This window comes from Psammomys obesus, unplaced genomic scaffold (genome assembly GCF_907164565.1).
Source record: "Psammomys obesus unplaced genomic scaffold, mPsaObe1.curated_primary_1811, whole genome shotgun sequence".
Lineage (NCBI taxonomy): Eukaryota > Metazoa > Chordata > Mammalia > Rodentia > Muridae > Psammomys > Psammomys obesus.
In genome coordinates this window covers 26,478,854-26,494,932 of record NW_026596034.1, presented here as the reverse complement: position 1 = coordinate 26,494,932, position 16,079 = coordinate 26,478,854, and the positions used below count along the sequence as shown (strand labels likewise).

At 47.6% G+C, this 16,079-nt stretch overlaps 1 protein-coding gene across 1 annotated transcript in view; it reads right to left on the bottom strand.

Moving 5' to 3' along the window:
- The window catches only part of Hydin (HYDIN axonemal central pair apparatus protein), a 352,204-nt gene that overhangs the window by 136,671 nt on the left and 199,454 nt on the right, over positions 1-16,079 (bottom strand). Inside the window, exons 24-27 of the mRNA XM_055621008.1 lie at positions 6,780-6,917; positions 5,902-5,980; positions 2,769-2,879; positions 2,256-2,465 (exon numbers count right to left, since the gene is read on the bottom strand). Of these exons, the coding sequence (XP_055476983.1) occupies positions 2,256-2,465; positions 2,769-2,879; positions 5,902-5,980; positions 6,780-6,917 (538 nt within the window). The remainder of the gene's footprint in view (positions 1-2,255; positions 2,466-2,768; positions 2,880-5,901; positions 5,981-6,779; positions 6,918-16,079) is intronic.

Below are 16,079 nucleotides of genomic sequence, written 5' to 3'. Positions count from 1 at the left end.
GCATCAGTAAGATAAGGGCTTAACAGGTAGGTGTGGTGGTCCCATAACCCCAGTAATTAGGCAGCAGAGGCAGGTAGGTCTCTATGAGTTGGCGGTCAGCCTGGTCTATATAATGAGTTTCCAGGGTTACACAGAGAGACCCTGTCTCAAAAATCCCAAACAAAACCACAGAAGAGAAGGGGTCTCACAGACTCCCCACATATTATAGGCTGTTGCTGATACTGTAGGTTTTCTTCCAGGGCTTGACAGTAAGACCTTATTGCCAAAGATACACTCGGAGACCTCGCTGACACTCTACTGGGAGTTACATTCCTGCTGGCTGCTTTCAGAGTGTTGGGAGGGGCTATGAGAGCTTCTGGGAGAGAAAAGTAAACATCAGTCTCACCTAGTTGTGCATCCCCATGAGCTACCGTGAGGTGCCTGGCAAGATAGATACACCCACTGGTAGTGACATAAAAGTTATGGCAGCAACAAACTACCTTTTGATTGGATATATGGTCTACCCCACAAGATGGGAGGTACCCCGCCACTGAGGCCAAGAACCTGCGGCTGGATAGGTCAGGGGCCAGGGAAAAGCTGGGCTAAGTGGACATACTAGAAAAAACGACACCTAATGACTTTTAATATTATACCCATCATCTCTCAACCCTCATGAGGGAAGCTTCTTTTTGTGGAAGATGGCAATAACAGAGCCACACAACTGGCCAACATGTGGATTTCCTCGACTTCAGAGTGCTCACTCCTAAGCGAGATGTCTGTACCACATCTCTCCTCTCGAGGCTCAGGGACCTACGTGGAGGCGAGGGCGGAAGGGCTGTGAGAGCCGGGTGTGGTGGGCAACTTTAAGGAAGACTCAACAGGCAGCTGCACATAGGCACGGGGGAGGGGGCATGAAGCACCACGCCCAAGCCGAGTCTCTGTTTGTTCGTTTGCTGATGGCGCGACAAAACTGGTATCACACTCCAGGGCAGATCCCGCACTCTGGAACAGTCCGTCGGTACAAACAGGGCTTAGTGGGGAGGGAGGAGGAGGGGGAGCATGTGCAGGATAGAACCAGTTGGGTGGGGGAGGTCGGGGAGGAGCTGAGAAGAGTTGGGTGAGGAGGCAAATATCAAAATGCACTGTATGAAATTCTCTAAGAATAAACCATTAAAAAAAGACTCGAAAGGCTTGGGACATCCCAAGTGACCTGATGGGTGACAGAGGAGGGAACTCATGGCGATTGGATGTCTGCTGTGACCAGGGCAAAAGCACTGACCGCTGGGGTAGACATTGCTGCCCCTCCCCATCTTGTAGGTGAAAGATGCTGACGCTTGGAGAGGTGAGGTGATGTTCCTAAGGTAACAGTGGGAATCCAGACAAGATTTTAAACAAGACAGAACTAAGGAAAACAATACAAAAAACCACCCTGCTCTTTTTCTCAATACTGTTCTGCTGGGATGAACTGCCCAGGGACTGACGGGATGAAGACGCGCTTCCAGGAAATTATCTGACAATGGTGCCCACTCAGGGTCAGTAGTGATGCAATCCCTTGCTTGTGTGTGTCTGTGGACCAGCAGTATTGATGTCACACGGCAGGGAGCTTGTTTTTGAAATGTGAAGCCCCCGACCAAATGCTGGGCCCACTGAATAGACCACAGTGTGAGCACACCGCTGTCATATTTAGGCCTGGCAGCCAGGTGTCATTGTGCACGCATGTAATTGTGCACGCATGTAATCCTAGCAGTTGGGAGGTGTAGATGGAAGGATCAGGAAGCTGAAGACATCCCTTGGCTATGCAGTGAGTTTGAGATAAGTCTGGATTGCACGAGTCTCTTGTCTTTAGAAATCAAAAACAAAAACATCAAAACAAAAATTTAGCTATGGCTTGATGAAGTCCTGTAGCGATTAGGGTGACGTGGCGTGGGACTCAGGTGGGCGCTTGGAAGCACTGGCTGCTTGCATGTGGCCTGTCTAGGGGAGGGTAGCAAAAGAGCCCCGCAGATTGCAAAGAGAGGGGCATGAGAAAATAGTGTTAAGGAGAGAAACAGAACAGCCACGGTAGTTTCTAGCTGAAAAAACGGGAGTCTTTGACGCTTAGCTTGAGGAAACAGTGAGAAGAGCAGGAGAAAACGGTGGCGAGCGGGGGAGCTGGGGCAGGGAAGCTCGTTAGGGATGAAGGGCATGCGTGGTGGGACCTAAGGAGATTCAAGGATGAGGACTACGATCCAGGTTTAAGGCAAACCCAGACAACCCCCACCTGATATCTGCACTACCTGTAATCCATAGTTAATGTTAGTCGTGTCAAAGGAGTAGCTGACCAGGGAAGCCTCTCCCTTCAGTATGATTTCATACGTGGGCCCTCCCTCCACTTCACACAGAGCTTTGGCCCGCGCCGTGATGTCACAGTGTCCGTAGAAGGTAAACGAGATCTGATGGCTGCTGTACGGCTGCAGAACTCCATAGAGGGGCAAAATGTCAAACACCTGCGGGGAAAGAAAGTCATCAGACACCCGCGGGGAGAGAAAGTCATCCCGCATGGGAACAGCTGTCAGGGCGAGGGGTCTGCAGGGGGCGAGTTACATCTTGTCAGTGGACAGACTCGTTCCTGACTTTTGACTCCCGAACACGTGTGAAGGTAACAGGGGAAATGCTCTCGGTAGATGTTAGTTTCCAAAATGGAGGAGGAGGAGGAGGAGGAGGGGGAGGGGGAGGGGGGGGGGGGGGGGGGAGGAGGAGCTTGGACGTATCCCTGCTGGGTGGTTAAGGACCTCAGGGGTCTCACTTACTTCCTCTATCCCAATGGAAAGCATCTCCTCCTGTTCAAAGATCCACGGGGATTCTGGGTAGTCTACCTGGCTCTGGCTTCTGTCTGTTCCTACGGAGCTGTATTTCATTGCCTGGGAATGAGAGTGAGGAAAAGCAAGCAAGCATGCGCAACAGTTCATCATCAATGCACGCCTCTCCTTCCCTTTCAGAAAAAGAAAATGTGGCAAACATGATGATAAACACGGGGCGTGTGGGGGATGGCGAGATTTTATGGCTCGGTGGCGAGGAGCAGGTACTGCTATCAGAGGACCCCACTTTGTTTTCCAGCACCGTGGGCACCTGTAACTGCAGCTCCAGGGGATCTGGCTCTCTCTTCTGGCCACCATGGGTACTGCACGTAGGACCCCCCCATCCCTAACACAAGACCATGTCATTGAAAATACATTTTAAAAAACTGGACATTTCCCCCTGTAACAATAAATGCCCCAAATGTACATATATGTACAGCAGAGTCCTTTTAAAAAGGGAGCTCTGAAAACAAGCTGTCTGCCCACAAGAAATAGCATGCTTTAAATAAAGTCTGTGTCAGTACCTCTCCATCCACAGAAGGCGACACAGTGTGTATTTGTGGGCCAGGAACCATACATACAACATGTTCTTGAGAGAGAAGGTGGTTTCATTCATGTGAGTCACACTCTGAAGGGATGGGTGGGTGTAAACTCATTCTGAGCTTTGTGAAACAGATATCTTGGAGACTGCTAAGAATTTCAGTAGTAATTTTCTTATGCAGGATGGGATTCGAAGGAGTTTTGTTTTGACTTTTTTTGTATTGCATGGAATTTTCCATGGCAAGCGTCTCTGAAGATGGAAATTAATGAGTATTCAGAAGACAAATGTGTGAAATTAAAAAGCAGGGGAAGATCTAAGGAAAGAAATTACAATCAACTGATAGGTTATAGCGCACACATACGCATATACCTCTCTGCCCTGTGTATATATGTCTAGCCACACTTCATGTGTTGGAATATAGGAAGTGGTTGATACATATTATTTAAAATAAAATGCATACAGCTAAAAAACAATACTTCCACCAATATTCCTTACTCTTCAGTTGTCGCTTAGGTAACCACTGTTCAGTTTGGTTTTGTTTTTTGTAGATTCCATCTACTTATTTTCTTCATTTGACTAATTTTTGAAAATTTGTTTTAAAATACTTTTCATACATATATGTGTGCATTTGAGACTGGAGATGTCCACAGAGGCTGGAAGGCAATGGCAGATGTTCTGCAGCTGGAGTTACAGGTGGTTGGGCACTTCCAGATGTTCACATCCGCTCGAAGAGCAGTAAGTGCTCCTAACTGACTGTGCAGTCTTTATATGACTAGTACTTACGTATGATGATCCAGTTCTAGACATACAACGGACCAGTTCTAGATGCTGGCGATAGAATGGCGAGCAGAACAGGAAAAAGAATATGCCCTGCTCTCCTGACCCTGGCACTTAAGATATTCTATGCAGAAGCAAATATATCTATGCTGCCATTTAAGAGACATAAACACTGCCAGCCAGACTGCTTGATGTGGGAAAAGAAAATGGTTTTCATCACCAGAGACAAATGTTTATAATTATGGAAAGTATAGTAGGTGCTCGACAAGTACTAGCTGTTGGGGCTGGAGAGATGGCTCAGTGGGTAAGAGCAATGGCTCTTCTTGCAGGGATCTGGGTTCTATTCCCACCACCTGCCTGACCACTTATAACCATCTGTCCAGTTCTAGAGGGTCTGATGCCCTTTTCTGGCCTCTGTGGGCACTGTACACACACACACACACACACACACACACACACACACACACATATGCAGGCAAACCTGCATATGTTTAATCATAAATCATATGTATCTAATATTAAAAATAACTATTGGTGGTTGTTTTTATATACTTCTGCCTTGACACAAATGGTAGCACACTATGTGCCCATTTTTTACCTAGCACTTTTTATTTAATACTTTAGAAATTATACCAAACTGGTGGAGAAGCTATTTGCTTTTTATACCAGAATTCTATAGCACTGCCTTGTGCAGATGCAATTTGGTTTATTCAGTTAATCTCTTGTTGGCAGAATTGTTGTTTCCAAAATGTTCTTGCTCTTATAAACAAAGCTTGATATACAAGACTAATTATATATTCATATAAACACAGAGGCATATCTGGAGGATAATTTAGAAGAAGAAGTATGCATTTTAAGTATTAATAAACCTGCCAAGTTACATGTCATAAAGGCTATACCAATTTGGTCCCCTTCCCTGCCTGTATATATGAAAATCTCTGCTGATGCACACTTTTTTGCCATGACTCTGTCTTAGCTGGGGCACACAGTAATTCATTTTGCACTTTAAATTTTTTTTCTTTTCTTGCTATTTCTAAGGTGTAATAAAATATCTTTCTAGTGGAGAACTTTAGTCTCCAATGGCTTTCTTAGTCTATCATTCTAGAGGAAGTGTTTAAGGATATGCATTCTTTATATGTGTGTGGGGTTATGTGTGTATGGGGTGTGTATGTGTATATACATGCTTATCGTGTGCACATGTGAGAGCAGGGGCCTGTGCTTAGGTATGTGGAGGCTAAATGCCAATGTTTACGTCTTGATCACTCTCTACCTTATCTTTTTGAGGCACAGCCTCTCACTGAACCCGAAGCTCAGCAATTCAGCTAGACCATGCAACCAGTGCTGGATTCCTGGTGTGTGACAAGAAGTCTGGCTTCTGTATGGGTGCTGGAGATCTTAACCCAAGTCCTCAGGCCAGCCTAACAGGAGTTTAGCCACTGGGACATTTCTCTAGCCCAGGGCTTTAAACTCTGCATATACTGCATTATTCCTGAGATAAAGATTTTTCTGTTAGCTGCCCCTGTGCAAGGAGTGGGAAGACCACACGACTACCCAGGCCTGGAGAGCACCAGGTTTTTACTTTCCATGTCCCGAGGTATCCTGGGCTCTGAATGAGGTGCTCACTCTGGGGAGAAGTGACCTGGCCTCATGCCAGCTCCACACCAGCTGGTGTTGTGCTTGGCACTCTGATCATGGTCTCTCTTTCTCTCTCAGCTTTGGGAAGGATTTTTTACTTGCTAACCCTGCCCAGGAGCAAAGGAACCATACTTCTGAGAACTCGGTGGATTCTGTGGGTTTTTTGCTTTCTCTTTCTTCAGGTCCAGCCTCGTCATCCATAAGGATAGTCCTGGGGAGTTTAAGGAAGTGAGAGAATCATTTACTTGGCAGCAATCACCACCAGCCCAGTTCTACCTCCCCTCAACACCATCTTTCTCTTCCTCTCTGCCATATCCCAGAGTTAAGTAGAGAACATCACCCAAAGGACACTTTCTCTTAAGCTGGCAGTGCTCAGCTTTCCTCTGTATAGTGAGCCACTACGCTGCTCAGTTTCCCAGCAGCTACCCTTTCCTGGGGCACCAAGTTCACATCCAACTTACAAGGCATGCTGGGAAGCATGTACGGTTTTTCAGTTTGGATGTGTCCTCAGTTCATAATGTTTGACTTTGTTTTTGAGACCGGGTGTCACTCTGTAGCCCAGGCTGGCCTCAAGCTTATCATCCTCCAGCCTCAGGCTCCTGAGGGCTGGCGGGACAGGCATGTGCCACCATACCTAGCTGAATTTCCTAATTCCTCAGAGCATTTTATTGTGAGGGCACAGCATTTGATGGATGGATATTGATGTTACTTTCTGCTCTCTACCTTGACTACCGTCCTGTTTGCAGAGCTTTGCTCTGTGGAGGGGTAGAGGGGAGGAAGGACTCAGTGCCCCAGGGGTAAGAACTCTATCTCCTACCGGAGAGCAAAGATGGTTCTCGGCTCTCTAACTCAAAGAGCCAGTGGTGGGCCTAGCACACAGAATCCAGTCACATAACTGTTGGCTAGTGTGTGGCTGAATGGACAGATGAGGGATGGGTGTTGAGAATGGAAGTTCAGTGAGAGGAAAAGATGCAGCAAAGGACAAGCCCGCATTGTTTTTGGCTCCTTACTTGATGGAATCGCTGTAGTCCATCTCAGTAGACTCCACCATGGGCGGGACTGCTGGCGAGCTGGTGGTCACTGAGGTGGCAGGGATGGACTCCATCTGGGATACGAGGGCACTGTAGGGCTTGACACATGGTGTAAACCTACCAAGGTGAGGAGGCATTGTAAGTTACAGGTTCTCAGCCCCTGGACTCTCATTTTCTAAGGCCATTTTCATAGCCTATACCAGAAAGATCTGGAAGGACAGCCTTGGGCCCTTTCTTGGACTTGCCTTCTTCAGATCTCAGCAGTCTCACTTCTCAAATTGTAGCAGACTGCTCATCTCAGCCTGGATCCAGGATCTCCCCCTCCAAGCATGCCCAGACTCCTGGGATTCCCCTCTCCCATTTTCCTTCTCACCCTCTGTTGACTGTGAGCTCCCTCAGGACCTTAACAGGGCACCAGAAATGGTGTGTTGCCTGAACTGCAGGGCCAAGCCTACACAGGAATGAATGGGGATCTGCTCCCAGACAAACAGAAAGCAGAGCTGGGATTAGGGTGAGGAATGTGAGGCACTTCCTATTGGGATCCTGAAAGAAATCAAACCAAACCAAACCAAACACCAGACCAAACCAAACCAAACCAAACCAAACCAAACCAAACCAAACCAAACCAAACAGCAGACCAAACCAAACCAAACCAAACCAAAAACAACCAAACCAAACCACCAAACCAAACCAAACCTGTCCCTCACGATGCTGATCCCTCAGCACCTTGCTTGACTGACACATCCCAATGCTGGCCCCATTGGTGAGCTTTGCTGACACTCAAGTTCTGGGTAAAGAGGTTCAGGGCAAATTAGCTGACACCGAAGCCCAAGTGTTCAGGTATCACTCATTAGATTAGAAAGGCCTTTGGATGTCACCAAGGCCAAGGTGCTGGGCTCACTCCCGTTCCTCTGTTCGGACTTTGTTTCATGACTTTGTTCTGGACTTATCCCTTCTTGCCCTGTATCTTACTGTAAGTATCAGCCCAGTTTGCTTACTTAATCATTCTGGCAGCATTTGAATTCAGGCTCAGCAGAAGTCCCTGGCACACAGTCCTGTCTTCTCTTTGGAGATACATCGTCTCCCCAGCTCATCACAGCTTCTCATCCATGTTTCAGGATGATGCATACTTCCCACTGAGGCCTGGAGTCCTGTTGCCTGAATCTCAGGCACCCCGCTACCACCTTCTGATTTCTGCCTATTCGATATTACCTAATATAGCAATTTGATCGAGGTGTGGTTTACTTACAAAATTAACTCATCAGCACACTGCTTGAAGAACATCTACAAATACACATACCCAAGCACCTACTGCCACTCCTGTAGACAGATTGCGCCTGTCATTCCCTTGAAAGTTACAAAAGCTATCATCATTGTGGATTTGTGCTTTATGGCACGGTGGATAAGTTCTGCCCACAGCTTCACAGAAATGGAGTCTGACGTCTATGCTTGCCAGTCCTGACTTCTTTGGTTCATACTAAACATTTTATTGTTAGTGTTGTTTTGCGGAACAGTATTGTTTTTAAAAGCGGAGCAGTACTTTATAGGATGGATACTCATCGACGTTCTTGTTGATGGACATCCAAGCTGTTTCTGGCTTTTGGATGCTGTTAATAAAGTTGCTACGAGCACATAAGCCTTTGTGTGGACATGTTTATTCTCTGCTTTGATTTGGATCTGGTATGTTCCCCCAAAGGTTCATGTATTAAAGCTTGGACTGTAGCTCGGTGCTATTCATAGGTGGTGGGTGTTTTGAGAAGTAAGGCCTAGAGGGCCTTTAGGTCACTGGGGATAGAGCATCAAAGGGGATAGCAGAGTGCTGCTCTCCTCTTCTTCTCTCTGGCTCTCTGGCTCAGAATGAGGTGAATGGCTTTACTCTGCCTTATATCCCTACCCATAAGAAACAAGACAAATCAACTATGGACTGATGCCTCTAAAACTGTGCGTTGAAACAAACCTTTCTCTTTATGATTGGCTCAGGTGCTTGTTATAGTACTGGAAAACTGAGTAACTCCTTATTGGGCAAATTCTTTTGTAGGGAACTGCTCAATTATATGACCTATGCACGTTTAATGTTAAAGGAAGCCACCGAACAGTCATGCTTGGTATTCAGATGAATTTAAGCCAGTCACTATTTACATGGTGGCAGTACACTCTATTATCATTTGGTAGGCTTATTTTAAGGGAATGTTTCATATGATTACTACAAATGGAATCCTAATCTTAATTCATTTCAAAAATCAACAGGGAAAAAAAAATCAATGTTATTTATCTGCCTAATGAAGGCTCTGAGCAGAATATTGCCTGCTGTCCTTATGAGGGAAGAGCAGGTTATTTCCCCTAGAGGAATCCTGGAGATAGCATCATCTGTAACTGGGCTCAGTACGGAGCCTTGAGCCCGGGAGGGCGGAGTCTTCTCCCCATCCCTGCAGCGTAAAGTCTATTACACAGTCACTGAGCTCCATGAGTGTTTGATTGGCTGGCTGGCAGGGTAGGTGGGTAAATGAGGACAGGTGAGCAGTGAGCCGCACTCATACCCTCACCTAGGATGGCCTTGTCTTTCTTGAGCATCCGCTAGGCTTGTTCTAGATCAATTTTTTTTTTTTGACTCTGATTTCTTGGCAGAGCCTCTCGTTGGGGGGAGAATACAGAAAATCTGAGAAACTTGATACAATAAAGACTCTTGGCCCATCCTTGGGCAGATTCAGGTCTCGGGTAGGGCCCAGGAGTTAGTTTGAAGTCTTCCCAGATGCTTCCAGTGATGAGCAGCCACCACGGGTGGGAAGTCACTGTGATAGCCGAGGACAGAGCTGATAATTAATGTGGGGTTAACACTGTAGCCTCCCCAGCTAGGGACCACGAAAACCAGCAAAGGACAATTATGAGCCCTTATTAAATCACCCCAGGTCAGCGGAGATGCCTGGGGGACCCTCTGCTGGGTCGTGGTGCATATAATAGCCTTCTCTCATGCAGCACTGGCAGCCCCCTTCCCGATGTCTTCCAGATTGAAAAGAGAGCATGTGGGGATGTCTGTCAAGGAAAAACACAAAGCTGTGGAGTGTCTGCACACTGGGGGGAAAAAACAACACCTCAACTGGGAAGCGAGAGGTCTCTTTGGAAACAAACAAGACAGTTCAATGCAATGAGACCTTTAGCCAAACAGAGGCTTGAATTTAGTAAACCCTGCCCCCTGCTTCAGAGCCAACATCGGTGTAACCACCCCTCCCCCCAAAAAAAGATTTGTTTCCCCTTCAGGTATAGACCAGATTCATTTCTCCCCCAGGCACAGATGATTACTTTCCGGCTGTGCTTCCCCTCACAGGATTAGACCCAGTTATTTTTAAAGGAGAGTGTGCAGCAATCAGGGAAAATCAATACAGCTTCAATTCGGAAGACTCGCTGGAGACGCCAGGAGAGGACACTCCTTTGGACCACGACAGCTTCTTCTGAATGTCAAACACAGGCTGATGAGCCAGGCTCAGGAGCCTCCTTCTTTCTGTTTTATTTTGATCTCATGGGTAAGGATCAGTAGAAACCTTTGTGCTACGCAGTTAAAAAAAAAAAAATCCACCTCTCTCATTTCCTGACCTCCCTCCACCTGACCTCCCTCCATGGCAGGATGCGCCGCAACAAAATAAAAGCCGAAGAACAAGCTCCTGCTTCAGCTGTGTGTTGGAGTTCCCAGGGTGTCTGTAGACGGGAAGGTGAAGGTCATAGACACCCAGGTCTGGGCAGTGAGGTCCCACTCAGGTTCAGGTGGTGGGGAGAACTGTGGTCAGCACAGCTGTGCAATGGACACAGTGACTGCTGATTCATTTACTCTTTACACCTGGGTTCCGGAAGTGTCCTTCACTGAGGGTCAGGACAGCATCCGGCTTTATGCAAAGGACCTTTGGATGGCTTTATCTGGCTGGACAAAGAAAACTGACAAATGCTACTTTCTAAACTGAGGCAATAGATACTGATGGCTCAAGTCTAGATTCCTCCCTGCTAGGAGGATGTGCCCATTGCCTGAGGCTGTGGGTGCTGGGAGCACCGCTGTCTGGAGCATTGCTCTGCGCTGATAGACAGTGCCTCACACACTACAAATTCCTTCCTGCAGGGAGGGCTCATAGGTAGGCAAAGGAGGGGTTGATGGGTGTGGTGCTCTGAGAACCCAGCTTCCCAGGCTGTGAGTGGGACAAGCTCTGGTGGCTCGCTCCACTCTCCAGGGCTCCCTGTGGGATCTGGTTGGGGTCAGAGTTACTTCTTAAGCCACAGTTCTCCTCCCCCCTCCCATTCTCTCTGGCTTCCCTCACTCTCCTATAGTTTCTCCTGAGGGTCTTCAACACGTTACTTGCAGAGCCACTGTCCCGGCTTCGGCCTGGAGGAAACTCACTATACCCAGAGAGGAGAGACTCCAGCTTCCAGCAACACCAAGGCCAGTGGGCTGGAGGCAGAGAAGCTCATCATGGCCAAACTTCCTACTCTTTCCCTACTGCCCTGAGCCTCCCCATTCTCCACTCTCCTCATCTGCTCAGTTCTCAATGAAATTCTCCAAGGACCAAGACAGTTCTTTCTCATTGTCAGCCTACGGAACATGCTCTCCCTCTGCCTAGAGCACTCTACACCTTCATTCGGCTCACTTAACATTCATTGAATGAGGAATGCTACTCAAAAGTCCCCTAAGGGAGAGGACACGGCTCAGCAGTTACAGTGCTCGCTATTGCGAGTGTGAGGACCAGAATTCAGATGCCCAGAACGCGTATGAATGCTAGGTGGGCACAGATCCCTGACCCTAATTCTGGTGCTTAGACGACAGAAATGGGATCCCTGGAGCAAGCTGGCTAGTTAGGCTAGTGGGACCAGTGAGCTGTGGATTCAGTCCAGAGACCCTTCCTGAATAAATGAGGTGGAGAGTGGTTAGGGAAGACACCTGATGTCTTCACATGCCTGTGAATAGACGAGCAACCGCACATTCATGGGCATGCAAACACACATGCACAAACACCACACCACACTCACATATACAGGAGAGGGGGAAATGTCCTGTTAGTTCATATACGAAGATCTTTGGGGCCCAGGGAGATAGTTCAGTGAGTAAAGTGTTTTCTGAGGACCTGAGTTCTGATCCTGTCCCCCACTCATGTACAAGCTGGTCATGACGGTACACTCTATCAACCCTTTGTGCTGGAGGGCCACAAGGAAGACAGGGCTTGCCACCAGTCTAGCTGAAATGACGTGCTCTGGGTTTATGGAGAGAACCTGCCTCAAAAAGTAAGGTGGGCAGTGGCAGAGGAGGACATCTGAGGTCGGCTCCAGCTTTCCCACGCACGTATGTCCAGACCACGCATACGATCTTGTCTTGTCTGAGCATTGCATTGGATGGCATAAAAATGACCTCAGGGATCTCTCCAACTCCTGTAAGCACAGAGCTTTGCAAGGAAATGCTGCCTCCCCTTCCATCATCAGGTAGAGTCTATTTCCTTCAGACAGAAAATCTGGCCAATGGCGCTGCATTAGAAAATGCGATGCAGACAGCTAGTTTATCATCTAGTGACACACTTAATATATAGTTATTATATCTTGGGGTTAAAAAACATTCCCCTTCTTCTTCTGCTTCTCTCCTATTGGACAGTTCTCCCTCCTTCTTTCTCTTTCTTTTATTCCTCTCTCTCCCTCCCTCCGTTCTTCCCTCCCTCTTTCTTCTGAATCTCTGTTACAATATGCTCGTCCTCCCAGTTTCTAAAGGTAACAGATGAAAACTTTGCTTTGAGCTGTGTTACTAGGTGGCATGTTCTCCTGCTTCTGAAACTCCAAGTTCCTGCCATGCTCCCGCCTGGATTTGAGCTGCCTTAAATTGTAGCTCTTCCTACGCTGGAAAGCAAAAGATAGACAGAAGCAGATGTGGCTGCTGGAACCTTCCCTGCTAGCATCCATTCAAGCCAAGCCACATGAAGAGGAAGAGCCAACAACAGACACAAAAGGGAGAGCAGCTTGCCTCAGCCCTCTGATGCCATCATGTTTCCAACACTTCCAACTGGCCGTGAGTCCAAGGGGAAGGCGGTGAGAGATGAGTAGCTGAAACTCAAATCCCTCAGGTCTTAGAGATGGAACCATAGTCTCTGAAGTCCTCAGGAGGGTTTCTCACAAGTGACTGCCCTTTGGGGCCACCTGTGGGATCTTAAAAGACTGAGGCCCAAGATACAGCTGAAGAAATTGGATTTACTTGATACAGGCCATTTGAAAGCTCCTGCCACGATTCCAGTGTATGTTCAAGGCTGAGAGGCCATGACCCCATGATGGTGGGGAGAAAGTCACAAAGAAGATGGCGGGAAAGTACATGTACCAATGGGAGCCTGTGTTAGGTAACCACAGCTAACCTTGCTCACCAGCATCCCGCCAGGCACCCCATAAACACTGCTCAATTTATTCTCTATACCTGGATACCTCAAGTCCTACCACTTTTCAAATGACAAAATAGAGGCAAGCAATTTGCTGGGCTGTGCTAGACTGACCCAAAACTCACACTCTTAACAGCCTTGCTGGCAACCCTCCTGAGCCACAGGTGTGGGTGTTCCTGGACTGCTTCCTGCCAGGCTATTCTCTCGTTGGCAAGTCACAAAACAGGCCTTCTCATGCCAAAAGACATCACAATCCACCCCCCACTCCAAACACAAACACACACACACACACACACACACACACACACACACACACGGAACTGGCAATTCGTTCTTTGGATTTCATCACTGACCTTGCCCTTGAAGAGATGTCTCGGGAGTGTAGCTGTGAGGGATCTAGGAAGAGACACTTAACAGAGTCTACCTTGAAGGCCTTTAGAGGGATTTCTGTGAAACACCGCCATTTCTATGAGGCTCCAGAAGGTGTCCCCAGTGCTACACACTCTCAGAAAGGGCTGCCGAAACAGGTAGACTGTGAAATCTCATAATATGTTCAGCTTCAAAGCACTTGAAAAAAAAAATACTTTCAAAAGAGGAAGGCTCAAAAAGTCAGTTTCTTTGAGTATCTGGCCTCCCATAGAGGTAGCTTACTTTGGGGGACTTTTGATTAATATGGGTATGTAGATGGATGAACTCCTTATGAATCCTATCGCTAAAGGAGCCAAGAAAACATGATCTGGCCGGAGATCAGCTTTGCACTGATATTCTCTGCTGGCTTCTTTAGAAGCTAGCTCAGTTCACACTGAATCTCCATGAGGCTCATGTCCGCAGCTGATATTAAAGACACTCGAAAAATGCTTTAAAAAGAGTGAGCCTGCAACAAGGTGACCAGGAGGCTTTTACAACAACATGAAAGCAGGACCAAAAGTTTTCTAACCCTCAAAGCTGAAATGGAAAGAAAAAAAACACCCTTAGTGGTTCCTCTATGGGGAAACAGAGCTGGCACGTCAGGAAACTCGAGTATACTGAATTACAAATAGAACTGGACGGCAGAGACCCAACAGGAGGACCGCTTTCAAGTGCCATACAGAGTGGGTTAAAGACCTCCCTGATCCGAGGACCTCCCTCTGTGGGAAGCCTTGGGTCGCCTGCAGGAGGATCACAAAGGCTGCAGGTGTGCTTCTGGAAGCACAGATTTGAAAGATGGTTCATAGGTATCTCAGACTCTGAGGCTAACCTGACCCTCTGGTTAGACCCTGCACAGCAGGAGAGGAGAGTCTTGGTATATTCTTGGTATAGGAAGCCTCCAGGGGGTCAAAGGACACCAAAGAAGTACTGACGCATTGTTTTCATCCACAGCGGACCTCAACTTACTAATAATTGCAAATTTGTGACAGGAGTGATTATTAGCATGTATCACACACGTTTAAAACACGTTTGCATACAGCTAGGGATTCCCCACTAAGAAGGGAGTGGGAACTGTGCACAGGGGTGGGGTGTGGTGTGCGGCCAGACAGACGGGCAGACTGATGACCATGACATAAGAGAGGTGGTGTCAGCTTCAAGACTCAAAGCACCTGAGGTTGTGTCGGGGAGTCGATGGGACAGGCACATTTACTACCCTCTCTCCTACTGCCTGTGACAGAACCAGTGACTACCCAAAGAGGAACAAGAGAGGGGCGAAGACATGGTGCTGTCATGCTGAGAGCAAAGGGCAGAGAGAGTGAGGCTGAGAGGAGCCAGAGGAAATTATTGAGAGAGAGGAACAGATGGGAAGCTGGTTCGGCAAAGCAGCAGATGCTGTTTTCTAGATATTAGAAAACATTCCGCAGATTTCGCAGGCACTGGGAGGGAAAGAGATGAGCTAATGGGAGGCCAGGGAGATGTTCAGGTGGTAAAGCTCTTGCCTTGCTCGCACGAGAACCCGAGCTCAGATGGCCAGCGCCTATGTAGAAGCCAGGTGTGCTGGCACACATCTGTAATCCCAGCACTGGGGAGGCACAGACCGGCAGATCCCTGAACCTCACTGGCCAGGCAGCCTTGATGACTTGATTAGCTCAGTGAGGGACCCAGTCCCAAAAAATGAGATGAAGAGTGATTCAGGACAACATCTGCCATTGGCCTCTGGCTCACACATATATACAAATGTGCATGTAAACAGGCATACACACCCACATAAACATATATGCACACCTTATCCCAACATACACATTGAGGATCAAAGGGAAATGGGTGGTCCAAATGGGACTCCGTACAGGATGACGGAGTGGAGGCCAGGAGGAAGCCCAATCCAGGAAGCAAATGGGTCTTAGGAGGGAGAAGAGGGAATGAGAAAAGGTGACACAAGGGCAGCCGGGCTACAGAGCAGGGCGGGGCCTTGGGGATACGCCCATCGCCTTGGCCAGTCAGTTGCTCTTCAGTGTGACCACGGCAGCTGAAACTCACAGCAAAGTGACTATCAGTTTAAACTTCCTCCAGCCATGTCTGAGTTTGCCGCCATCTACCTCCTAACGGCATGAAGTCAGGGCCTATCTCATCTCATCCAACATGGTAGGGAGCTAACGGCAACTTCTTGTTTCCTTTTCCATAATTCGTGGTCACTAATGAGGTGGAGTAGCTTTTCATTATTCGTCGGTCACTAATATTTCAGTTTCCGTGAACTTCCTGGTCATCGTGTTCTCTCATTTCCAAATTCAATTCGGTCTTTTCCTTCAAAGATATTCTTTCTTATGGCTACTAATCATTTGAAGATAATATCATACCAAAATTTTCTCTCAGCTTGTGACTTGTCTTTGCATTCCTCCCATATCCTCTTTGATACATAAAAGCTCTCAAATCTAATGGCGAGTATTGAATAGCTTCATTGTGGTGTTGTATCTTGAGAAATTCTCCATTA